We start from the raw sequence: 27711 nt of genomic DNA on the forward strand, positions 1-27711 counted from the left end.
GTGTCTTACAGATATTTAAGAGGAGATCTTATTCCGGTATACAGGGCATTTAGAGACAACGACCTCTGGAAATGTTTGGGGTTATCAAAAAGTACTAGAGAATCATCAGACAACCTATGTAGAAGATTGTATAGGAATAAAATGTGTACTGATTGGTTTTCTGAGAGAACAGCTGATGCATGGAATAGACTACCAAATTATATAAAAGTAAAGTCTAGTTTAGATATTTTTAAAGAACAGCCTGGACACTTTTTAAGGGAACACCTGTTTTGGTATATTGGCAGGCTAGAAAGGCATTAATGCCCATGCTTGAAATATTTGTATGTATGCATGTAGTTCTGGGAGCACTGTGAATGCTGCAAAGAGCACTTTAGGCTAACATTAAAGATGAAAACAGTTCTAATTTCATAAACTTTAATCATAACCTGACTTAAGAAAGGGGCCCATTTCCATCACGGTATTAGAAACCCAAAAGACTTGACTTGGAGAAATTAGAGGATAAAAGGACAAACTGAAGTCATGGATTAGTTGTGAAGTGAAGGTAATGTCAGTATGTCGGGAACAGTGAGTTCCCAGTGAAGGATAAACAGGTGAAGGCTTGCCACATGCTGATGTTCTGGAGCTTCAGTACGAAACTGCTACAAAAGCTCAGCGGAAGTTGCACAGCTTCTTAGTTTGCAGGTAGAACATGACTTCAAGTTTCTATTTCTTTAACTTCTAATTTACTAATTCTCCACTATACTTTTCCCCCTTTCTGTTCTCATTTTTTGTACTGTGGGTGCCTTTGGCTATTTCTCTTAAAATATCTTTGGAGGTGCTTTTTTGTATTGATTAGTTTGACATTCTCCTTTGCATGAATATTGCTCCAAATCACATCTCTTTTTCTTTCCCATGCCAATGTTTCTTTTTTTTATAACTTTCAAAAATCTTTCTTTGGTCTTTATTTTTCCACACTTCCTTAGTTGTTTCTTTTTCCAAGTAGCTCAAAGTTGCTTAGTCTACATAATGTTTTTCACGGACCTGTTGTATTAATAAATGCAAATTTTCATTTGAAGTTTTTGACAGTTTTTCTGGTGCAAGTATTTTTCTTTCCTCTAATTTCTCTCAATATTTCTGAATATCTTCTATCTGCAAATTCCAGGCTCAATACACCATTTCTTTCTTATTCTCAGTAGTCCACTCTGTCATCTTTATGTCTGTTTTTTTGCCTGTCAGTCTTTGTGTACTACTACCTTCTAGAATAAAGGGAATTTTTCCGTGTCTTGATGATTTTAAACTGCCATTTTTTCCAGTCCTGGAAGCAGTATGTACACCAGGATTGGGTACTTTTTTATCCTGGGACCTGTGCACCCAGCTGTATTTTTTATTTTTAAAACTACTGCTCTCGCTCTATGATATATGCTATATAAAAAATACAGTTTATTTATCAGTGTTTTGGTGAGATTTTGTGAAAACAATGTTGAACACATGAAGGTACTCACCAAGACTTGATGATGAATTCAGTTCCAGCAGTACTACTCTCTCTCTCTTTCATGCTGATCTCATCATCTCTCCATTTGGACCCTCCTCTCGGTTTAATTTCTCCAAGTAGTTTGGGTTTCTTATATCAAGACAGAAAAGGAACACATTCCTAAGTGAAAGTGTAATTAAAGTTTGTGAAATTAGTATTGTTTCAGTCTTTGATGTTAGCCAAAAGTGCTCTTCGCAGCACCCGAAATGTGCTCAGAATTGACTTCTGTAATTCATACGGAGTTACATGTATCGGTATAATATCTGTACATTCTTTTTTATGAAATCCATTGCTCCTACTACTATTGGAACTGTCTGGGTATCCTCCTTCCACATTGCCCTCGTTTCTGCCTACACATTCAGGTATTTTATGACTTTGTCTCTATCTCTCTCTCTATGTAAGATGCTGTAATCACTCAGTCTAGCAAAATTCAATAATTAATGCTACATTTATCTTCTTTTCCTAAATTACTATGGCTGTTTTTTTCATATCTATTTTTCTGAACTGTTGGTAATGGATGATCCCATGTGATGTAGACTTCATCACTTTCTATGATGCTTTGTGGCTCATGTTTCCAATGCTTCTCAGCTACTTCAGCACTGTAAAGATTATAGAATCCCCACTGCAACAGTCTTGCCAATTATTATGCCTTTCAGTATTCTGCCCTCTGCCATTCGTGCATCCCACCCAGCAACAAGATATGCAACTTTTTCCAGTTCTGTTTTACAAAACCTGCATTTGTCTGTTTCTCCCACATGTTCAATGGACTTTGTACACCAATGTGTACACAGTCCACTATCCTGGGCCGCCAATATTAACCTTTTATCTTTTGGTTTAAATTCACCTCTTCTTAATCATTCCTGCATCAGATCCTGATCGACATGATGTTGTTCCAGGAGTTTTATGTACCTGCAGCTATATTTATGCCTTTTTCACATTTCTTGCCTTCTCATCTGATCCTTTACCTTATATTCTTTCTTTTGTTTTGTTTTTTTTTTTTGTTTTTTTTGGCATATTCAGTTGCTGCCTGATTTTTGTCTGCTTTTGGTTTGATTTCCATTCCTGCCTGACACCGATACACTTCTGCTAAACTAAGTGGGGAAGTCATCTTAGATTTGTTTTCTTCATGTTTTAAAACTTTCACTATGTTTGGATCTGTTGAGGTCAGCAGACATGTACGCAGTCCTATGACTGCAGATATAAAAACTGTATACCGTTTTTTTTTTTGTTTTTTTTTACGTGTGCCTCTTTCTTTATAGTACTGTTTGTTATATATCCTTATAGCTCTACTAAGTCTGTTCCTGTTGTTGTATTGTCTTTGTTTCTGCTGTAAAAACTTTCAAATTTTTATCTATTTTTTAATGTCTTTATTTTTAGTATCTTATTTTGATTTCTATTTTCAGTATTTTTAAATTATTATTAATCTTACTTCTGTAAACTATAATTCTTAAGGAACGAGCCTGAGTATTGAAATTTCGTGCAGTGACATGCACTGTTTCCACTGTGTTGATCTGTATGACAATAAAGTTTACTTTGACTATACATGTAATCAATTTTGAGGAGGCCCATACCTCCTTCAGAAGGAGGAATATAACATCTTTGGTATACAGTGAGTTTTATATGTCATTTGATAAGCATGAGGTGTTTTTCTAGTTTTCCTGTCAAGCTGCTCCAGTAATTTGGGGGCTAGTCAGTCACCCCAAAACTGTAAGTTAGAAAAGGAGGAGCAAATTGGTTTACAGCTTGGACTTTGTTCCTAGATGTCAGGGCTGTTTTTAGTATTACTTTTTTTTGTTTGTTTTTAGTATTAATTTTAGTTTTCTAAAATATTTCTTACTGAGTTTTGTTCACATTTGTTCATGTTTTGTCAATCCTTCATCATATCCCAAATATTTACACACTCCCTCCGGCTCAAGTTCCTTCATATCACATTCCTGTTCCAGATGGATATTTGGTTTACTATCAATTTGTTGACTGTAACACAGTCGAATAGTCATGTTGTCGAACCAAAATGTCGGTTCACACATCGACTAACGTAGATGTCGAACCAGATGTCCGAAAATGTCGATATCGACATTTTCGAAGAAGCAGATTTGCAGACTGTCTGCCTGTCAAAGTTGCCACACTACATTACATGTTTGCATCAGGGCAAGCCCCCCTGCACTCCCCATGTGGAAGGCTGTGCCCCCCACACCCCCCTACTTATATATACAAACTCTGAGACTGCACTACAGTGAGGGTAAGGGTACATTTCCCAATCCCCACTACAGTGCGATCCGGCTTGGAATGTCGGAATTCACAACAGCGAATGTTGTATTGCATTCGCTGATGTAAGTTCGACATTTTTTGTGTTGATGTTTTGAGTCAACATACGGCTCTCTCCACATTTTGTAAATCGCACAAGTTGCGATCGACAAATTGATAGTGCGGCGGAAGTGTTGTTGCCTCACAGCAAGTGGTTCTCCCATTTGATTCTTGGCGAGAATGCCTTCTGTGTGGAGTCTGCATGTCCTCCCCACGGTCGAGTGGCGTTCGAAAGACATGCGTAGAATGGGCGTGCCTTTGTTGAAGGTTGGGCGTTGAGCTGGCACCTTGGCACCCATAAAAAAATCTACTGCCAATCCTTAGCAGACCAGAGTTCCGCTGTGGCAACCCCTAACCGGGAAAAGCCGAAAGAAGAAGAAGAAGAACAACAACATCAAAACCAAATGACATTCTTATATCATCTAAGAAACTTTGACCGCTTCCAGTTGTGCTTTCAGCTCCTCATCTGATGAACTATACAGTTCTAGATCATCTACTAAAAGAAGATGAGAAGTATTTACACTTTGTTGTTTTCTGGGAGCTAAACTGTAACCATGACCTAATCTCTTAAGTAGACAGCTGAATGGGTTAAGGGCAAGACAAAAGAGGAGCAGTAACAAAAAGGTCACCCTGGAATACCCCCCTCTGAATTTTTATCCCTGGGATAATTTTTATTTATTTTTCGCATTTGTTAACCGGGCTGGTCCAGCTGGGTAAGAATTTACCCTTTTTCAGTGGAGACCCGAGAGGAAACGCCCCAAACAGACATACAAATATATACAAATAGAGACAAATTAACAATATTAAAGAGCAAAACAATCTTATGGATACAATGGATAAGAGGAACATAATGTACTCAATGGAATAGTAACATAGATATATATACAAAAAGTGTAATAATAGGTTGTAACAGTTGAAACAACAATAATAAATTCAGCAGATAAGCAGGAAGGAAGTTAAGGTTGTAGGTAATATAATGAAAAGAAACAAGGTATAATTAGATTAGTGGCTAGAAGAAGAAATGTGTAAGTGCAGGGGCTTCAGAATTGAGGGAAAGTAGAGTGAGAGCAAAAAGTATTTTTATTTATTTTACATTTGGTAACCGGAGGGTGTCTGACTGATCTGAAAAGGCCCTTTTTCAGCAGAGGCCCAGGGAGAAAAACTCCACAAAGAAAAATTACAGATACATTTAGTTAGACATGATCAGTATACACACAATTTACAAAAAGACATGTTTTTACAGTGGTATGCGGCACATCAACAGTTACAGTGGAGAGAACAAACAAAAAAATATTAATTTAAAAATAAAGGTAATTAATAGATTTGTGGTGTACAGCTGAAATTTGGAACATAGGTAGAATATATACATAATACATAGGTACAGTACATACATTGTAGATTAGCCAGTGTTTGTGAGTAGGACTGAAAACTATTATCAAGTACTCTAGATTTAGTATGTATACCTTATCCACTTTCACTAGCCTGGGGAGCAATCATGGCACTGCCAACTTTGCTTGAGATGTTGCCTTATGAGGTCTTTAAAGGAGGCTTTGGATGATGTGTTTTGAATGCTAGTGGGGACAGAGTTCCATTTTTTAGCCACCGAACTACTATATAGTGCATCTCCAAAGCTATTGTAGCTGTTGGTGACTTCTAGTAGTAGTTTGCTTGATGATCTTAGAGGCCTTTTGGCTGAGTGATGTATAAAATGACAGAGGCAGAGCTAATTGTAAATTAGGAGGTTGGGCAGTTCAAGCCAGAGGAGCTGTCTCAAAGCAGTACAGTGATGAGTTCTATATGAGCAATTTGCAGCAAAGCGGGCACTTCTGTTATAGCAGGCTTCCATTTTGCTTAGTTCAGTTTTGTTGAGATTAGTCAGAATGGGAGATGCATAGAGTAGGGTGGATAGAAGTGGGAGTGAGCAATGGCTGATCTTGTGTTGATGGTAAGAAATGGTTTGATACGGTAGAGTGATCCCAGTTTGGCATGTACTTTTTTAATAGTTAAGTTGAGATGACTATCAAATTTTAGGTGGGAGTCTGTGGCTATTCCCAATAGCTTAGCCTGTGTCACTGGAGTGACTGGAGTAGCATTTGTGGAGTAGACAGTGAATTGACTGTTATCAGTGTTTTTGTTAGAACTGGTTATAATCATAAGCTGAGTTTTCTTTGGATTGTGGATAAGTTGGGCTTTGGTAAGGTAGTTTTCAATGTCAGAGAAAGTTAGTTGAGTTGTTTGCAGGAGGGTGGGAATGTTTTGAGCAGCACAGATTAAGGTGGTGTCATCTGCATACTGAATGATAGATGCATGCTGTGTGGAGGTATGAAGGTCATTTATGAAGACTGTGAATAGTAGCGGTCCTAAGATAGAACCCTGTGGGACTCCTATAGTTATGGGCAGCTGAGGAGAGAGAGAATTTTCCCATTTCACAGCTTGGTACCTGTCAGTTAAGAAGCTTTGGAACCAGGTAAGAGTGGAATTTGCTGTGAGTTTCAAGAAATAGCTGGGGAGTAGGTCGGCTGCTGTTGATGAGGTTTATAGTTTGGAGAGCATGCTTTTGATTGAAGTGGTGGAAACTGTTTGGAGGGTAAAGCTTGTATTAGTGTTATTTGTGTTGGGGGGGATAGTGAGGAAGGAACTGTCCTGTGATACTAAGGATAGAATTGAGTTCACAAAGTGGGAGTTGAATTGTGTTTCGATGGGAACTTTAGTGTCAGGGGTGGTTGGTTTGGGGGTAGCCTTTTGGGTGGATTTTAGTAGCTGGTTTACATTTTTCCAAAATTTTTACGGGTTGTGTTGGTATTTAGTTTGTAATTTTGTGTAGTCGGATTTTTTGTCCAGCCTAATGCATTTTTTTTGCACGGTTGCGCAGTTCTTGGTACTTAGTTAGGCTTTGTGTTTCTTTGTTTTTTTTATAGTAAAGCCAGGCAGTGTCTCTGGACTTGAGGATTTGTTTGGTTTCTTTACTGAGCCAGGGGTCTGTAGGGGTTCTAACCTTGATTTTGCGCAATGGAACGACAGTGTCTAGGTGTTTGTCCTTTATTATGGCTTCGCTGCAAAGTGGATTACTACAGTTTTGTGATTACTGTAATGTAATTGATTAATGTAGGGTGTATCTTATACATACTTAAGCACTCCTTTATCCATGAATGTGGGATGCGGGATGTTGTTAAATGTTTTTTTGTAATCTATCCATGCCATTCTTAAATTCTACCCTTTTTTACAATTCTCCATTATGACTTTACTTAACAACACATGATCCTTTGATCTATTGCCATGATTCAATTTTCTTTTAAATGACTATAAATTCTTGTCTGCATCAATTCCAGTATATAGTTTATATATCGTCAGAAGGCAAGTTACTGGTCTATAGTTTTTGGGATAGTTTGCAGAGTATTTTTCTTGATTTTAACCAGATTGGCATCTGTTCAGGATGTGTACATTGTTCTCATGCAGGACTAAATATTACTGTAAATATGTTAATACTTTTAGCCAGAAGTTAGATACAGCATATGGGCCTGGGATTTTCCATTTAGGAGCTTTTCTTAACTTTGTTTCAATCTCTCTGGCCGTTACTTCATCCCATTTCATATCCTGTATATTTGAACTTCTTACTGTTTCTTTAACTTATTCTAGCTATTCAGCATCTTTATGTTCCATAAGGTCTTCATAGATATTTCTCCAAAATGTGTCTGTTTCTTCTTTTTTTGGTGGTGTTTCTATTCCTTTTGCTTTGTTTCCCAGTTCTCTACAAAACTTTTTTCAGGTCATCAGTGAAGTGCTTATTTTGTACTTTTCCTTTATATTTATCTGTATACCTTCTATGTTTTTCTGCCGGTGCTGATATCTTTAGTTTATTATTTGCAATAGTGTATGACAGATCGTGATCTATTCTAATACTGTGCATTGCTTTTATCAAGTCTATTTTTCTGAGTATTTTTGTTGATCTGTTCCCTCTTCTATACCCTTCTAACAGTGATTTATTTATTATTTATTTACATTTGTTTACCAGGAAATTCTGACTGGACACAGGTCCATTTTCACCGGAGGCCTGGGGAGTGATACTTGTCTTTACTGCTTTAGAATTTTCTCTATTCAATACTTCCATGATGGTATTTGATTTCTCCCCTTCCTTTCCCTTACTGCATTGTGTTTTTGTGGTAAAACTTTATCTGTTATTAATTTAGCACTACAGTAATATATCACATTTACTTCTTTGTATTGCATGAATTTCTATAAACAGTCCTAATTACTGTGGTCATTTGTTTTATTCAGACTTCTGACGTTTTGTGTTTTATTGACTTTCTGAAGTCTATTTTTTTCACAGATCTTAATATGTCTGTCCATCTTTATTAAATCAAGAAACTTTTCTTTTAGGTCATTTTCTTCTACAGTGAGGGCACATTCTTTGTTCTCCATTTCCTGTGCTACATTCTCTTCCATTTCATCCTGTGTTATCTGTTGCTCTTTCACTTGGGAACTCGCGGCCCTGTCACTCCACAACACTGACTGCATCAGAGTTGCCACAGTTTCCTTTTCCTTCTCTTGCGGTACAACTCCAACTGAATGTTTGTTCTGGTTTCCTACAGAAGGCTCCAAATATCTTCATATGGTAGCTGATCAGATGTTTCATTTTCCATTTCCACTGGTTTCTCCTTTATTCGGGCATCCATTGCTCTATCCTGCTGTGGTGTTATCAGAGTTAGAGTTCCAACACTAAATCCTTGACTTTGCAGGTAATCAATAACCTCCATTTCTTTAAATTCCCCATTACTAATCCTCTTTTCCTCTTTGTTTTCTTATTTTGGTATTGTAGAATTTTCCATATCCAGATGCCTCTGCTGTATTTCTCTTCAAATATCTTTGGTGCTGTTCTTTTTGTATTGATTAGTTTTGCTTTCTCCTTTTCATAAATATTGCACTATATTAAATCTCTTTTTCTTTCCCATGTCCATATTTCTTCTATTATGTAATGCTGCTATTGTTAGCTGAGCATTTTGTATGCTGTTTAAGCACTGACGTAAACAGTTCTCGTGGAACTTTGTACATAATGCTATAAAACTTTAACTGTGTATTCTGCGTGTTGTATATGTACTACTGTTACTTCTTGTGGAGTTTTTCTTGTAGGATCCACGTTGAAATAGGGCTTGTTTCCCCAGTTGGACTTTTCCAGTAAACAAATGGAAAATAAGTAAGTAAATAATAATAAACAAATAATCATTTCTGTGGAGCTTTTTTGTTAGAAAATAAAGATACAGAGCAAATTTGTATGTCATTTTTCTGGAGCTTTTGTCTCTGGGCCTCCACTGAAAATGGGTTTCTGAACCAATTAACTTTTCTGGTTAACAAATGTCAATAAATAATTCTGTCCTTTGTAGTTCAGTCCAGCACCAGTTGGCCGAACCTCTCACAACCCAACACCTCAGTCAAATCTTGGTCTCATTCTGCTTTGGAGCACTGAATCCTCCAGTCAGTTTCTGACAGATTCAGATCTCCCATGACTATAAGCTTCTTCCTCCAACCCCACTCCTTTAATTCATCTCATCAGTCTCTCCTCCTCCTCCCTTGATGTTGCTGTTATAGTGGATAAAGTCCTGAATAATTCTCAAATGACTCAAGGTCAATCAGTCCCTCAGGTGCATGGTGGCACAGGCAGAGAAGACAGGTATGCCCATCCTCGATGTGAAAGAGTGCAAGTGTAAAGGGCATGTGTACATGGTCTGATTTCCCTGGTACAGACCAGACAAACAATTATGTTGTGCCTCCGGAGGGTTAAACATGAACATCCTGCTGATGTCAGCCTCCCATGTGGAAAAGTGCATCGGGTCAGCACTGATGCCCAGTTCATACCCTATCTGTAGAACAGTGTGTGTGTGCTGCATCTTTAAGAAGTGCTTCAAGGACTGAACATGCATATATAAATATGTGAGCACGTGCTATACTCAGCACCATTTTGAGAGTGCAGCCAGATAGTAAACATGTACGAATGTCATAGCTAGTTTTTTTATAAGTTAACCAAAATTAAAGTATTCAGCCTCAATCCTGATGTGTTTGTACATAATAAAGCTGCCTGAACAGAACCCACAAAGTCTCGTCTATTGTGTCCTGACTAGACAAGCGACATGGAGTCAGAAGAGGGATTCCAGAGACTGATATTCAAAGCCACAAGGTGCAGAGATAACAGTGAAGGTAAGCTAAGAGAAACGAGCACAAAAAGCAGCCAGAAAAGCACCAAAGATAATGGAAAAGTGTACGAGCAACAGAGCATTATAAGGGCACACACCGCATTATTAGACAAGTGAAAGGCATAAAAGGTTTATTGATTAAGCAAAATGTTTTAAGATTAAGTTATTTGATAAAACGATTGCAAAAAAACTCATAAAGGGTCAGAAATTACCTCGGAATTGCAAAACAAGTATGTTTAAAGCAAAATGGGTATGCTTAGAGTAAAGCAGGCACAAGAAAAATGCAATGGGCATGAAAAGAGATAAAATGAGCAAAGCAAATATAATAAGGGCACAGTAAGTGTAAATAAAGCAAGGCGACTGCATGATTTTGGGCAAAGGTCTATGCTTGGGCATAACTATGACTTCATATTGCATTAGGGCATAACTAAAGTTATTCAAAGTATCTCAAAGTGTGTAAAAGTGCTTACAGTGTGTGCTTATTACTGTGCATTTATTCCAAACAGTTTATTTGTGCGCAAAGTGCAAGTATTTCGTGAAGTATAGTCAAAGTACAGTCATTTCAAAAAGTTTTTTGTGCTGGGTGTGTCTATTCACAAAGTGCCTCCAATACAGAGTGTGTCTTGCACTTAAAGAGTTACTTAGTAAAGTACCGTCATTTTGGGGAAGTTTCTGTGTGCTCTATACTGTTTATTTGCAAAATGCAATTGTTTCGAAATGTTTCTTATTCTGAACTTATTCTGCTCAGTTCATCCGCACAATGCAGCTATTTGAAATGTTTCTTACACTGACAAGGGGTGATTTCTTACAGCATGGTGATTTGAAGTGTGTTACAGTGCCTGAGAGACTTACAGTAAACTAATACTTTGTTGAAGCACCTTTTGATTTAATTACAGCATTCAGTCTTCTTGGGTACACACCTGCCATCAATTAAAGACAGACAGATTAACCTCACATAAAATTCAGCTGTCCTAGTAGGATTTTCCTGACATTTACTCAGTTGCCTGCTACAGCAAAAGCCTTGGTTCACAGAGAGCTTACAAATCTTCAAAAGGATCTCATTGTAGAAGAGTATCAGTCAGGAGAAGGGTACAAAAAATGTCCACAGCATTGGATATATCCTGGAAGACAGTGAAGAGAGTCATCAAAAGTGGAGAAAATATGGGACAACAGTGATGTTACAAAAGAACTGGACGTCCCTCCAAAATTGATGATAAGCCAAGACGAAAACTGGTCAGGGAGGCTTCTGAGAGACCTACAGCAGCACTGAAAGAACTGCAGGAATTTCTGGCAAGTATTGGTTGTGTACTACATGTGACAACAATCTCCCGTATTCTTCATATGTCTGGACTATGGGGTAGGGTTGCAAGTTGGAAGCCTTTTCTTACACAGAAAAACTTCCAGGCCTGGCTAAAATTTGCAAAACAATACATCAAGTCTCCCAAAAGCAAGTGGGAAAATTCCAAAAGGTACGTTTGGTGCAAAAACAACACTTTGCATCACCAAAAGAACACCATCCCCACAGTGAATCATGGTGGTGGCAGTATCATGCTTTGGAGTTGCCTTTCTTTAGCTGGCACTGGGGCTTTAGTCAAGGTGGAAGGAATTATGAACAGTTCCAAATACCAGTAACATTTGGCCCAAAACCTTCAGGCGTCTGCTAGAAAGATGAAGATGCAGAGGAATTTCACCTTTCAACACGACAATGAACCCAAGCATACATCCAAATCAACAAAAGAATGGCTTTACCAGAAGAAAATTAAAGTTCTGGAATGGCCCAGCCAGAGCCCAGACCTAAATCCAATAGAAAATCTGTGGGGTGACCTGAAGAGGGCTGTGCATAAGAGATGCCCTCACAATCTGACAGATTTGGAGCACTTTTGCAAGGAAGAGAGGGCAAATATTGCCAAGTCAAGATGTGCCATGCTGATAGACTCCTACTCAAGAAGACTGAATGCTGCAATTAAATCAAAAGGTGCTTCAACAAAGTAATAGTTTAAGGTTATGCACACACAACAAATTATTAGTTTAAGGGTGTGCACCCTTATGCAACCAGCGTATTGTACGTTTTTTTTTATATATTTTTTCCCTAACTGATTTGTTTGTTTTCAATTGAAATGTACAGGTTATAGGTCACATTAAAGGTAGGAAAAGTTTTGAAATGATTTACTGTGATCTCATTTTTTTATATCACAAAAAACTGGCATTTTAACAGGGGTGTGTAAATTTTTTATATGCATTGTATTTCACAAAGTTCAGTTGTTCAGAGGGTTGTTGTACTACTGGGCATAGTTACAAGTACTGGCATACATTTTTGTCATATGTATATGTGTGCATGTTTGTGCATATTTGCAAAACCCTTCACTGGTATGTGTTAATATGGCAGATGGATTTCAAAAACCCTCACCACTTGTATTTGATCAAAGTATTGCAGAGAATTGGAGAATATATGAGCAACAGTACAATATTTTTATACAAGCAGCTTAGTCAGACAAAGATGCACGCACCAGGGCATTCATTTAGCTAAACCTAGCTGGGTCAGAGGCCATAGAAAGAGAGCGTTCATTTGTGTATGCACCAGCAATATATAAAGGAGAAGGTGAAAACAGTCATATTGTTGTACAGGCTGAATCAAGGGAAGACCCAGTGTTTGAAGCACAAATTCAGAAAGATGTGTAACCCCCAGACAAATGTTACATTAGAGAGGGTAGTACAAACCTGAGTCAGCAAAACCAGAGTCCATCCTTATTGTTAACTGTTGTAATTGTGGTGCCAATCATGAGTCTAAAAGAGAGAAATGCTTATCATTTGGTCAGCAATGCCACAAGTGTAAAAAAAATGGGATAATTTTCAAAGGTTTTGCAAATCAAATAAGCCTCACACAGCTGTGAAGGGTCACTCAAAAAAGCAAACCGATCAAGCAGAATTGCAACAGTCCACTTTTTACGTAGATTGTGTATCTGTAGTTGGTGAAAAGGCTGATGCAGTGAATTTGTTAACAAGAAATTAAATGTTTTGTACTGTCTGGATCAATGGTAATTCCACCAAGCTCAAAGTAGACACTGGGTCAAAGTGTAATGTTATGCCAGCAGCTACTTTTGCTAAAGTGAGAGCTAATGAACAACTCAATGTGGCCAGTTGTGCAAAACTTGTTGCTTATGGAGGTGAAGAAATTCAAACCGAAGGCTAAGTAGTACTTTAATGTAATTTATCCAAGAACTGTTACAACTTGTTATTCTATGTGGTTCGAAGACCTATGCAGTCATTACTGTCTCTCAGAGAATGAATCTGCTTTCTTTTACCAAAGAAGATCATCAGATAAGCACATGTCCTAGTTCCAATTTCACCAAAGCTATTTTCTCAGAGTATGCTGATGTTTTCGATGACAAGTTAGGAAAACTTCTAGTTGTGTATTCTATGAAGTTAGACCAGTGGTCAGACCAGCAAGAAAAGTTCCAATAGCCATGCAGGATAGAGTCAAAGCTCAGTTGGATAAAATAGTGCAACAAGGTGTAATTTGTCCAGTTGCAGAACCAACTGAATGGGTGTCGTCCATGGTAGCAGTACACAAAAAAGGCTCAGATGAAATCAGAATATGCACGGACCCAAGAGATTTGAACAAAGCATTAGAGAGACTGCAACATGCAATGCATACAGTTGAAGAGGTTGCAGTTCTAATACCGAATGCCACTGCTTTTTCTGTCTTAGATGCAAAGAGTTCGTTTTGGCAAGTGATGCTTGATCTCAAATCCTCATTACTGACTATTTTCAGTACCCCATTTAGCAGATATAGATTCCCAAGGATGCCATTTGGAATAAATTCTACAAGTGAAGTCTTTCAGCGTGCAATGGAGCAAATTCTTTCAGGCTATCCCTGTGCCATAATAGTTGATGATTTACTGGTCAGAGGCAATGGTGAAGCAGAGCATAATGGAAACCTTAAGAGAGTTCTAGACAAAGCACATGAAGTGAACTTGAAGCTCAATCTTTTGAAGTGCAAATTCAGACTACCAGAAGTTACATATGTAGGTCATTTATTTACTAGTATTGGCTTGCAACCAGGCCCATCTAAAGAAGCAGCCATTCTTGAGATGCCAGTACCAGATAATGTTCAAGCTCTACAACGTTTTCTTGGTATGGTCAACTATTTAGGCAAGTTTATACTAGATTTCAGTGAGTTGACAGCATCTTTGAGAGAGTTAATGTGCAAAAATGTTACATGGTCTTAGATCAGCACCAGAAAGCATTTGATGACCTTAAGCAGAAAATTCCACTCCACCTACATTAAGATACTATGATGTTCATAAACCAGTAACCCTTTCCTGTGATGCTTCAAAGTTTGGTCTTGGTGCAGTCATTCAAGAAGGCAGACCTATGCATCAAGAACTCTTACCCAAACTGAAATGCAGTATACACAAATTGAGAAAGAACTTCTGGCAGTAGTGTTTGCGTGTTCCACGTTTCATGATTATATCTATGATCGAGATATTCAGATTGAAACTGATCACCTACCTCTAGTTACTATTTTAAAGAAGCCTATGCATTCCGCTCCAGCAAGATTACAAAGAATTATGCTCAAATTGCAAAAGTACAACTTCAAAATTGTGTATACAGAAGGCAGACTTCTTTATCTGGCTAATACCTTATCCAGATTGCCCAGAAATACAACAGAACAGCTTCATGAAGAGAATTTTAACTTTAATGTCATGGAAGTGCGTAATTTTTCTACCACGAGACTTGATGAGATGAGAGATCATACAAAGGGTGATCCAGTTTTGCAAAAGCATAATCATTACATTAATGTTGGATGGCCGTCAAAGCAATCTAGTGCACCACCTGAAGTGCAAACTTATTTTCCTTACAGAGACGAGATGTTGATGAAAGATGACATTATTTTCAAAGGTACTAAAATTGTTGTTCCTACTTCCTTACAGCATGAATATATCCACATTTTGGACTAGTATTTTGGCTGTCTCTTGCAAAAGACACCACTGATCCCGGGAACTATCGCCTATTAGCCTGATGAGCCTGGTCTGCAAGGTCATGGAACGTATCATCATGGAAATCATAAACAAAGACATTGGTAACCTCCAAACTCTGGATCCCACCCAGTTCGGGTTTGTGAAAGGCAGATCATGCCTCCTGAACCTGATCGACTTCTTTGAGGCAATCACCAAAGCCGTAGATGAGGGTAAGGTGGTTCACACAGCCTATCTTCACCTCGCCAAGGCTTTTGACACCATCCCCCATTCTGGAATTATAGCTAAACTCACTAAACTAGGTATAAATCCCTACGTCACAAGATGGGTTGCCAACTGGCTCACTGACAGAACCCACACTGTAAATGTTGCACACTCCAAATCTGACCTCAAATCAGTGACAAGTTGAGTACGACAGGATTCAGTCCTGGGACCTCTCCTGTTTGGTATCTACTTCTCTGAAGTACAGGCTAACACAGAAGGCCTCTGGCTAATGAAGTTCGCAGATGACTGCAAACTAGGAACCATAGTTGAGTCCCCAAATGATGTGGAAATCCTACAGAAGGGCCTCGCTGAGACAGATGCCTGGTGTCAGAGCCATGGCCTCAAGCTCAATGCCAAAAAGTGCACTGTCATCCCCTTTGGTAAAAACTCTGTACCCATGAATTACTACATAGACAGCAGTCTACTTAACAGCGAATGTGTGATGAGAGACCTTGGGACCCAGGCGGACAGTAGTTTGTCCTTTGATAGTCACATTGCCACAGTAGTCAGGAAGTCCTTCTATGTGGCACACCTCATCATAAAAGGGTTCTCATCCAAGAAAAAAGAGGTCATTGTTCCCCTCTACTCGACACTCATTAGACCCATTATAGAGTACAATGCCCCTTTTGGAATGTACCTCACAAGACATCTGCAGCAGCTGGAAAGGCCACAGAAGTACCTCACAAAGAGGATGACTGGCCTCAAACAGATGCCCTACACTGACAGTCTCAAAAAACCCCAGCTTTACTCCGAAGCATATTGCCTACTCCGAGGTGATCTCTGCCTAACATATAAAGCTATGTCAAACCCAGAGCTGTTGGACATGCTACACCTAAAGAAATCCCAATCCCTCCAAGCTACACTCTATAGGGACCTAAACCTTGTCACCACAATAAACAAGACATGCTGGAGGGACAGATGCCTGTCCCAGCGACTTCCCATACACTGGAACAGGCTACTCATCTATGTCAACCAAAGTTCTTCATTAGCGCTCTTCAAGAAAAATCTTGATGAGTGGATGGGAAATAGGAAATACACCCCGGGAATCACTTCTGTGTCTCAGCTCGACAGTGGCACAGGAAAATAACTTTCTTGGGTAGCGTAAGCCAGGGAACCTTGTTGGCTAGGCTTACGTAGGCCCTCAGGCTGATAGCCTAGTACCTACCTATGAACGTACAGGTTCATAGGTTCAATGGTAGGTATTAGGCTATCTGACCGTAGGCATTTATAAGCCTAGCTGGAATGTGTTGGCTTTCGCTGCCCCCTTAGATTAGTTCCCTGTGCCTCTGTCCAGCAGAGCCACTGAAGTGATCCCTGGGGTAAACTTTCTGTTTCCCATCCACTCATCAAGGTTTCTCTTGAAGAGAGTTAGTGAGGAGCTCTGCCTAATGTAGACTGATATCTTGTTCCAGAGCATGGGAAGTCTCTCGGACAGGAATCTATCCCTCCAGCACGTCCTATTTATTGTTGTGGTGAGGTTTAGATCCCTGGAGCGTGTGGCTCGAGGGGATATGGTTTTGTTTAGGTGGAGCATGTCCATCAATTCTGGGTCAGGCAGAGATCACCTCTGAGTAGGCGGTATGCAACCGAGTACAGCTGGAGTTTCCTCAGTCGAGCTGCATAGGGCATCTGCTTGAGGCCAGTGTTCCTCTTGGTGAGGTACTTCTGTGGTCTTTCCAGTTGTTGCAGGTGTCTTGTAAGGTACATCCCAAATGGGGCATTGTACTCTATGATGGGTCTGATGAGTGATGCATAGAGGGGCCCAATGACTTCTTTCGATCTGGATGCAAACCCTTTTGTGATTAGGTGGGCCACATAGAAAGATTTTCTAACCACTTTGGTAATGTGATTATCAAAGGAGAGGTTTTCCATGTTAAGATCCCACAAAGAAGGAATTTGCTTGCGAGGGGGTCTTGTATGCAACACTCCGTTCATGAACTATTTTACCAAAAGAGAAGAAGAAAGAGGGGGACTCATAGCCAGACATGCAGAGGTGACTACTAAATATACCTTAATGGACTCGTATAATAAACCATCCTGTGGTAGCTCACAAAAATATTTCAAGACCAAAAGGATATTAACCTTAACAGACCCCCTGTTTCCATTTAGGCACCACTTAGAAAACCTCATCTATTTATAAACATAAAATTTTCTAGTACTAGGTGTTTTGGCTTCTTTTAACACCCGCTGCACATCCTCATGAAACAAGTGTCTAACCAAGGGCAAGACTGAATCACTCAGGCTTTCAATTACTCCAAACTGGGGAGCACAACTCATCCCTGAGAGTGTTTGATAAGATCCAGAGTGTAAGAAAGTTTGTGATAATTGCCCATTACCAATACCATTAACAGGGAGAACCAAGACTGCCTGAGCCAATAGGGTGTCACTGCAATGATCTTTGGCATTTCTCTCTGAACATTGAGAAGTACATTCTGAATCAGTGGAAAGAGCAGAAACGCATACAAGAACATTCACATCTTGTTCAGTGTGTAGTAGTACTAAACCACATCTGCAAAAAGAGCCACTTCAGCTTAGCCAAGTTCCTGAACTACCTTGGTCAACAGAGCCACTGATACATTTGAGTAGAACAATCAGCATTACTTGGTATTGGTAGACTCTTATTCAAACTGGTTTGAGATTCATTTACTACCCAAGCTAACGTCCACTCTTGTTATTACTAAGTTGAGACATCATTTCTTAGTCTGCGGTAGTCTACACAAAGTTATTTCTGACAATGGTACTCAATTTACTAGCCAGCTATTTTGGAAATTTACAAAAGAATGGGACTTTGTACATGTTACTAGCAGTCCTGAATACCCACAGTCAGATGGTCTACTGAACGTGCAGTGCAGAGTGCAAAGCAATGGGACTTTGTTCATGTTACTAGCAGTCCTGAATACCCACAGTCAGATGGTCTACTGAATGTGCAGTGCAGAGTGCAAAGCAATGGGACTTTGTACATGTTACTAGCAGTCCTGAATACCCACAGTCGAATGGTCTACTGAGCGTGCAGTGCAGCGTGCAAAGCAATGGGACTTTGTACATGTTACTAGCAGTCCTGAATACCCACAGTCAGATGGTCTACTGAATGTGCAGTGCAGAGTGCAAAGCAATGGGACTTTGTACATGTTACTAGCAGTCCTGAATACCCACAGTCGAATGGTCTACTGAGCGTGCAGTGCAGAGTGCAAAGCAATGGGACTTTGTACTTGTTACTAGTAGTCCAGACTATCCACAGTCGAATGGTCTACTGAACGTGCAGTGCAGAGTGCAAATCAATTACCTGAGAGGTCAAAGTGTGACAATGCCGATGTCTGTTTCCATTTACTTAATCGCAGAAACATACCCCGTGAAGATATACTTGGCTCACCTGCTCAGAGACTTCTATCTAGGCAAACCAGAACAACACTGCCTATCAGTTCCAGTTTGTTTTGGCCTAAAGCTAACATAAACAAGGCAATTAGAGCTCAACTATTCAGAAAGCATTCTTTCCAGAAGCCCAGGTATGATAAATAAGCAGTTTTCTTTGTCCACTGAAAGAAGGAGAGACAGTAAGGATATAAACGACAAAAGGTTTCAACCAGATTGGTCAAGTTACAGTTATATGTACCGAGCCGAGATTCTACTTTGTAGAATCTGAGGGTGTGGAGTACAGGAGAAATAGCAGACATCTTCTTCCTATATCAGAATCGATATCGCAGCACTGTCTTGTGATACAATCTCTAGATCTCACAGCAATCCAGAAAATGTTCATATTCCAGAACGTGTCTTAGCTTCTACTTCAATTTCTGATGATGTTCCTGTTCCAGAATGTGTCAGCTTCTACTTCCATTCCTGATTATGTTCCTGTTCCAGAACATGTCCTAGCTTCTACTTCCATTCCCGATGATGTTCTTGTTCCAGAATGTGTCTTAGCTTCTACTTCCATTCCTGATGATGTTCCTGTTCCAGAACGTGTCGTAGCTTCTACTTCCATTCGTGATGATGTTCCTGTTCCAGAACGTGTCTTAGCTTCTACTTCCATTTCTGATGATGTTCCTGATGTCCCTGAAGGTTCAACATTCCACAGAGACGGTCCCAGTTGCTAAATCTAATTCTAGTTTCTATGTCACACGATTTGGTCGTATTTCCAGAACTAATGTGAAATACACAGCAACCTGGACTTAACTGTATATATGTGTATTTAGTTCTGTATAACTGCATGACCAAGAATTATTCATATTGATTGCATGTCAATTACTGTTTTTAACATTGCATGACTTGTTTCTCAAAGAGGGAGGATGCAGAACAGAGTGCATGTGCTGTCTTTAAGAAGCATTTCAAGGATTGAACGTGCATATACAAATAGCGTGCACGTGGTATACTCAGTGCCATTTTAAGAGTGCAGCCAGAGAGTGAAAATGTATGAGTGTAATAGTTAGTTTGTTTATAAGTTTACTTAAGTTAAAGTATTCAGCCTCAATCCTGATGTGTTTGTACATAATAAAACTGCTTGAACAGAACCCACAAAGTCTCGTCTATTGTGTCCTGACTAGACGAGCGACACCATCCAAGGGATTGTCACTGGGCAAGTGCAAGGTGGTGTGGGATACATAAAAAAACAACTAACCATCTGATGGCTGCCTTAATGATGGCTTCACATGGTCAAGCCTCAGCTCATTCATTATGTAGCCTTCTAAGTTTGACACTTTAATATTCAAGGTCGTCAAAACTGTCTTAAAAAGATACCCTGAAAAGAGGACCTACCTAAAAAGGAGGAATCCAGAATGGTCTGTCAGAGATTCTCATGAAAACAGAACCAGTTGTTCAGGATTAGGGATTATATGGACAGTGACCTAACTTTTGACCAACATGTGTCCACTGTTGTAAGAAAGTCCTTCTATATTGCACAGCTTATAAACAAAGGGATTGTATCTAGATCTAGGGATGTAATTGTCCCCATTTACTCAGCCCTCATCTGGCCAATCAATGAAAATAATGCCCCCTTTGGCATGTATCCGTCCAGACATATGCAACAACTGGAATGCCCACAGAGATAACTTACTTAAAGGATGCAAGGCCTAAACAACATGTCCTATATGGACCGATTCAAAGCCCTGGCACTATACTCTGTATCCTATAGACTGCTAAGAGATGACCTGTGTCTGGCATACAAGGAATCCTTTCACCCAATACTGACAGGGTTATTGCACATCAGCAAGTCAAATGGCTCATAAATACTTGGTCTAGGGATCTAAACCTCTTCTGCAAAATCAACAGAACAGTTTGAAGGGACAGATTTATCTCACAGAGGATACTGCTGCTCTGGGATAGACACCCCATCCACATAAAACAAAGTTAATCCCTGTCCATATTCAAGCACAATCTGGATCTATGGATGAGAAACATAAAATTTATCCCAGGACTGCCGTCTGTATTACTAATGCATAGTGGTAGCTCCTAAATTCTTTATCACACACATGGGTCCCCCCTCCAGTTACTTAGGGTATGATCCCAGTTATTTTCATTAGAGCTAAAATAATTATCGACCATGAGATGGGTAAAGCCAATCTGATGGGCAAGGCTAATATCTAAAACCAAAAAGGTCCAGCACAAAGAGGGTGGTAACTTAGAAATCCTTTATTATGGTAGCTCCAAAAGCAAACAGCATACCGGTTTCTGCAACAGCCTTCCTCAGTGCTTAATAACAGCAAAAATTAACAGACCCTTAAATCAAGAACATCATTAGCATTCAAGAATATCATTGGTTGGTTAAAAACTATGACAACTCATTGAGGCCAGGTTTAAACAAAGCCCCCAGCCGTATAATCCAACCTGATTCTTTATTCTTTAGTAAAGTATGCCAACCAACTTTAGAGTAACATTGGCCCTGGACCTTATCAATAACCGTAAATGTGAACTTGGCCGTTTTGTGAATTGAAGTGTGCTTATACAAAGCATTTGTGGCTCTCCTATTCCTGATCTGACTGAGGTGCTCGGAAATCTGAAGCCTCAATGACCTGGACGTTTGTCCTACATAAAACGCCAAACATGAACAGGTAGCCAAATACACAATCCATTCAGTACTACAGTTGCCATAACATAAGATGTCATGTTATGTGAACCATTCAACCAACTTCAAGTCCAACACATAACTGACTCCAGATGATCCCTACAAATAGTACCCAAATCTCAACTCAATGAAACAGTCTCTCAAAGTAAGATCCTAGATTTTTTTTTTTTTTTTTTTTGCAAAGGTTTGATCCTGTCATCTGGATCACTGAAAATCAGAATCACATCAAAATTCCTGTAGCTCAGAAATTCCAAGAGTTAATCTAAATTCTAAAAACAAAAGAAACACTGTCTACTGTACAGTAAGCAATAAAAATGGAAAGGATCTCGAGCATAAAATTAAATTATCAAGTAGGAGCGGGGTTCTTATTGGATGGTTTCAGCTGTATGCCCCATCACAGGTTACATATGTATATATTTATAAATTAGTTTTAGTTCCCCAGAGGTCCATGAAATGGCAGAATGGCTGAAAATTAAAACTAAAACAAGTGAGACATCTAGCAAAAAATGAATCCTACCTTACATGAAAAGTGTCTTTATCCTTCGGGTGTCAGACAGGGTAAATCTCCATTAGAAATATAGTTGGAATTGATAGGTTATCATCATCATCACTGGCATCCGAGGTCACCACAGGGACCACATATGCCTCTCTGTACCTTTAACAGTGCATTCCCACACTCACTACCATCAAGGGCTATCAAGGTCACCACAGGGACCACATATGCCTCTCTGTACCTTTAACAGTGCATTCCCACACTCACTACCATCAAGGGCTATCAAGGTCACCACAGGGAACACATATGCCTCTCTGTACCTTTAACAGTGCATTCCCACACTCACTACCATCAAGAGCTATCAAGGTCACCACAGGGACCACATATGCCTCTCTGTACCTTTAACAGTCTTGCTGCATTCCCACACTCACTACCATCAAGGGCTATCAAGGTCACCACAGGGACCACATATGCCTCTCTGTACCTTTAACAGTGCATTCCCACACTCACTACCATCAAGGGCTATTAAGGTCACCACAGGGACTACATATGCCTCTCTATACCTTTAACAGTGCATTCCCACACTCACTACCATCAAGGGCTATCAAGGTCACCACAGGGACCACATATGCCTCTCTGTACCTTTAACAGTGCATTTCCACACTCACTACCATCAAGGGCTATCAAGGTCACCACAGGGTCCACATATGCCTCTCTGTACCTTTAACAGTGCATTCCCACACTCACTACCATCAAGGGCTATCATCAACTCTCTCTCTTTTTGCTTTCAGCTGTTCCCGTTAGGGATTGCCACAGCAGATCATCTGTTTTAATTTCTTCCTGTCTTCTGCATTTTGCTCTTTCACACCAACCACCTGCATGTCCTCTGTCATCACATCCATAAACCTTACCTTAGGCCTTCCTCTTTTCCTCTAACCTGGCAGCTCCATCCTTTTCCCAATATGCCCATCATTCCTCCTCAGCACATGTCCAAACCAACGCAATCTCAACTCTCTGTCTTTGTCTCCAAACCGTCCAACCTGAGCTGACCCTCTAATATATTGATTCCTAATCCTGTCCACCCTCATCACACCCAGTGCAAACCTTAACATCTTTAGCTCTGCCACGTCCAGCTCTGACTCTTGCCTTTTTGTCAATGCCACCATCTCCAACCCATATAACATAGGTGGCCCCACTACCCTCTTGTAGACCTTCCTTTTCACTCTTAGTAGTACCAGTCTGTCACAAATCACAAAAGAGTGTCACTCCTGACACTCTTCTCCACCCACTCCATCCTGCCTGCACTCTCTTCTTCACCTCTCTTCCACATTCACCATTACTCTGAACTGTTGAGCTCAAGTATTTAAACTCATCCACCTTCACCATCTCTACTCCCTACATCCTCACCATTCCTCTATCCTCTATCCCCCCTATCATTCTCACACATATATTCTGTCTTAGTCCTGCTGACCTTCATTCCTCTTCTCTCTAGAGCATATCTCCATCTCTCCAGGGTCTCCTCCACCTGTTCTCTACTCTCACTACAGATCACAATGTCATCTGCAAACATCATAGTCCACGGGGACTCCTGTCTGATCTCGTCTGTCAACCTGTCCATCACCATTATAAATAAGAAAGGGCTCAGAGCTGATCCTTGATGTAACCCCACCTCCACCTTAAACGCATCTGTCACTCCCACCGCAGACCTCACCACTATCACACTACCCTCGTACATATCCTGTACCACTCTTATATACTTCTCTGCCACTCCCGACTTCCTCATACAATACCACAACTCCTCTCTAGGCACCTTGTCATATACTTTCTCTAAGCCCACAAAGACACAATGCAGCTCCTTCTGACCTTCTCTAGACTTCTCCATCAACACCCTCAGAGCAAACATCACATCTGTAGTGCTCTTTCCTGGCATGAAACCATACTGCTGATCACTAATCATCACCTCCCTTCTTAACCTAGCTTCCAGTACTCTTTCCCATAACTTCATGCTGTGCCTGATCAGTTTTATCCCTCTGTAGTTACTACAGCTCTGCACATCACCCTTATTCTTAAAAATTGGTACCAAAACACTTTTTCTCTACTCCTCAGGCATTCTCTAACTTTCCAAGATCACCTACTTGGTCATTATTTGCACTAGCACACATCTGTATGATTACATCCCTGCCTCCAATGGGAATTGTATCAGGGAGCAGTAGCCATTGCTCTCAACCAATCAGGGACAAATCCAGAAGTAATCAGGGACAGTTTTAAAATATTAGTACTGTTAACTTGAGACACTGACAGAATAAGAACATGAAACAATATGCATTTTCAGAAGAAAAAGGAGTACAAAACTCTTAATACTGTCATTATTTATTAAGTGTAATTCACCACCTTTTCTGCAAAAGTCACCAGTTTTAGGAGGAACAGAGCTAAAATCTGAGTCAAAATCAGGGACAGTTGAGAGGTATGGCAGTAGCTAAGACCAGCTCAGATGTACCTCTCCCAACAAGGATGGGCATGTCCATCCCCCACTGCTTCACCATCAAATGTCTGAGCCTCTAATCACGCCTGAGCTGCCTGGGCCATAGGCAGGGCTTTATCCCTCGACACCACTCTCAGAGCTCTCTACGCTATTGAAAGTTGGGTGGTGGCATAACGGTTACGGTGTTTAGTGCACAGGCAAGAGGTGCAGGGTTTGATTATTGCCTAGGAAATTTGGCTAGGCTTAAAATGGCCCACAAAGGCAGCTAGTCTAGTACTTACCTATGAAGAACTTAGCTACTGACTGGGATAAAGCTTTTAATAATCATACAACAGTGGGGTCCCAATGAAACACTTCTTGAAGACATCAAAGAATTATTCAACAAGGGTTTGCTACATTTCAAACTTTTCTGATGGATAATTTGACAATGTGCCTGTTGTGTTAATTTGACACACTTTACTGTCAATGCAAATCAATCTGACAGTGCCTGTCACTAGAAGGATATAAAGAATAAACAATGATGGAAAGAGAGAGGGTCTTTACTGTGTCACCCACAAAATGGAGGGCCAGCAAATCAGACTCAGTCTGAGAGGGCAGGAGGCGACATGGAACTCAAGATAGTGGAGAAGTAAAGGTGAAAAGTATTAATAACCACAGTGATGTCTTCACAGAGCACAGAGTAAAAGACAGGAATGGCCTTGATCATATGACAGAAACGTAACTTTTCTTGAAGTCTTCTCCCTTGTCTGAGACCAAAGACAATGGTGCCAGAGTCAAAAGGGGGAGAATTGATGTCTGGAGTTGTTAAAATTTATGGAATTCTTACTCCCTCTGAAATCCTTTACTGTCCTATGAAATCCGTTAATGTCTGCCTCCACTAATGTCAGGAGATAGTCCAAGAGGAATTATTCACATAACTCCAGTAAATCCTTCCTCATGGAGAGTTGTTCAAAAGAATGAAGAACTTTGGCTGTGACTATTACAAAACTCGCTCTTTAAACTTCACTTCTGTGTAACAACATACCACAGCTATAACTGCAGTGTGTGGTCCTGCCAGCCTGTTAAAAACTTGTATTAGTTCTGTTGTTTTAGTGCTTACCAGTGGGGGCTTCCCTCCATCATCCTACACCACTGATGAAATTCCTCACCTGGTCTCAGATTACGCATGCCATTTACTCCTGCATGCCTCAAGTAATAAATATCTCCTACACTGGCATACTCAGTAACAAGATTTATAGTACATGCTCTGTTGTTTACACTTACTGGTTAGTCAGTGAGCTGTACTAAAACTCCAGCGTGCATTCAGAGGTTCATAGGTTTGTACTAGGCTAATGGCCCTGGAACCTTTACAAGCCTAGCCAATAGGATTACCCTGGCATAGTGCCACTCAACCTTAGTTTCCAGTGCCTTTGTTGAGTAGAGCCATTGAAGTGATCTCCGGGGTGAATTTTAAATGTTCCCATCCAGTCATCAAGATTTCTCTTGACCAGAGCCAGTGAGGTGCTCTGACATGTATGGGAAGTCTATTCCATAGCAAGGGCAGTCTCTGCGTTACAAACCTGTCCCTCCAGCATGTTCTGTTTATTGTGGTAATGAGGTTATGAGGTTGAGGTCTCTGGAACATATAGTGTGGAGGGATTGGGATTTCTTTAGATGTAGCATTTCTAACAGAGCTGGATCAGACATGACTTTGAAAGTCAAGCAAAGATCGCCTCTAAGTAGGTGATATGAGACAGAGAATAGTTGAAGTTTTTTGAGTCTGTCCATATAGGATAAGTGTTTAAGGCCTATGATCCTCTTTGTCAGGATCATCTTCAGTCTCAAGCCATGCTTACCATCAAATAGGTGTTCACTGCCTTCTTTCAGCAAGCAACTGATGTTAAGTGGGATGAACAGCTGAGCTCGCAGTGGGTCTCCATATAAGTAACTTGGCAGAGCAAATGGACCCTCCAGGACTGGAACCAACAAGAATCCACAGGATGTAGCTTTTCGGTGCCATCCTTGGACCTAGAAAGCAAAAGAAAAGGAAATAATTAAAGGAATAACTTACCCAAAATTCATTATTACTTCAGAAATCACATGTAGTCACATATGGGGAAAATGCACAGACAAGAAGAAAAGTGAAAGACAAGACAGACATCTGAAAAATCTGATTAGGAAATGGTTTCTATGCATTTGTTCAGTGGAATGGGCAAGATGCTTACTGTTTCCATATAATTACACAGTGGGGAGGCTGGGCTGCTCACGGTTTTTAATTCACATTGCTACACAGCGGAACGGGTGAAATGTTCACCGTTTCATACAATTACACTTTCAAACTGCAAAAGCAGTTTGGTTCTCTAATAGGTATAAGAAGTAGCCATCACAGGTTTCATTAGAAAAATGCTTTTATTTGATAAAGCTTACAAACAGGCAAGCTTTGACAAAACTGAAAGTGAAAATACACTGACAGAAAATAAAAATGCTTTGCTCAAAACAACTTGTATTATTATGCAGCAACCCTTTGGAGGCTTCACAAACAGTTCTGTGACTCTGTCTGAAAGGTGCTAACATAAAGGAAACTGACAGACTAGACAGCACCGTACAATACTTCTCTAGTAACAGTTCTTACAGAATCCAAAGCACAGAGGTTAACTAAAGGTCTCTCCCTCACAACAGGTTTTGCACTGATGAGTGGTAACAATTGCATTTCTATCTCTCTTGTCAGGCCTCGCTCTGATGAACAGTAAGTTATGAAATCAAAGTAGAGCAAATAAGTATTTTTTGCAAGGTTTTGCACTAGCAAGACGTGGGAGTTCTTTATGTTTGTGCCTTCTGAACAATAAGCCGACAGTAATGGCATGTGCATTTTGTAGACAGTGCCTTGTTAATATAAATGCAAAGTCTCTGGAACATAAAACAAAGTCTTCAACAACCATGAAAGTCTCTGGGATGTAAGAAAAAAGGATCTGGCAAATGTCTCTCAGGTCGTACCTTGACTGTAAGTAACCCAATATGTCTGGCTAACTACTTCTTACTGAAAAACATGGCTCTGGATCCCAACCACCAATATTTCCACTGGCAGTTCCAAACTCTCAATAATATAGTAATATTATAATAAAACCTACAAGTGTTCTGTTAATCACCATTATAGAACTCATCACTTCCCATCCATAAAGGAAGCAAGATGGTTAGAACTTTGAAACCAACTACCACTACTTCAGATTACTACAATTCATAAGTTCATCTAGAAGCCTGAAAACTGCACACTCATTCAAAATATTCGATCATACACCCCCTCCCAGGAAAGAACTTTATGATCTAAAAATAAAAACTCTTTTCACAATAACCAAGTACTACAATAGGGCTAGTGACTCTGTATTTAAACTGCACTTCCAAAACATGGAAGCTCATCTCCTTATCACTAAAAAAATTCAGAATGAAAACTCTTCCAAAGCTCAGC

At 39.9% G+C, this 27711-nt stretch overlaps 1 protein-coding gene across 1 annotated transcript in view; it reads right to left on the reverse strand.

Moving 5' to 3' along the window:
* DEPDC5 (DEP domain containing 5, GATOR1 subcomplex subunit) overlaps positions 1-27711 on the reverse strand; it is a 2513958-nt gene that overhangs the window by 65808 nt on the left and 2420439 nt on the right. The window contains exon 40 of the mRNA XM_044068865.1: positions 26105-26276. Within this exon, the coding sequence (XP_043924800.1) occupies positions 26105-26276 (172 nt within the window). The remainder of the gene's footprint in view (positions 1-26104; positions 26277-27711) is intronic.

Source organism: Protopterus annectens, chromosome 4.part0 (genome assembly GCF_019279795.1).
Source record: "Protopterus annectens isolate FY-2018-M chromosome 4.part0, PAN1.0, whole genome shotgun sequence".
NCBI classification, from domain to species: Eukaryota; Metazoa; Chordata; order Ceratodontiformes; family Protopteridae; genus Protopterus; species Protopterus annectens.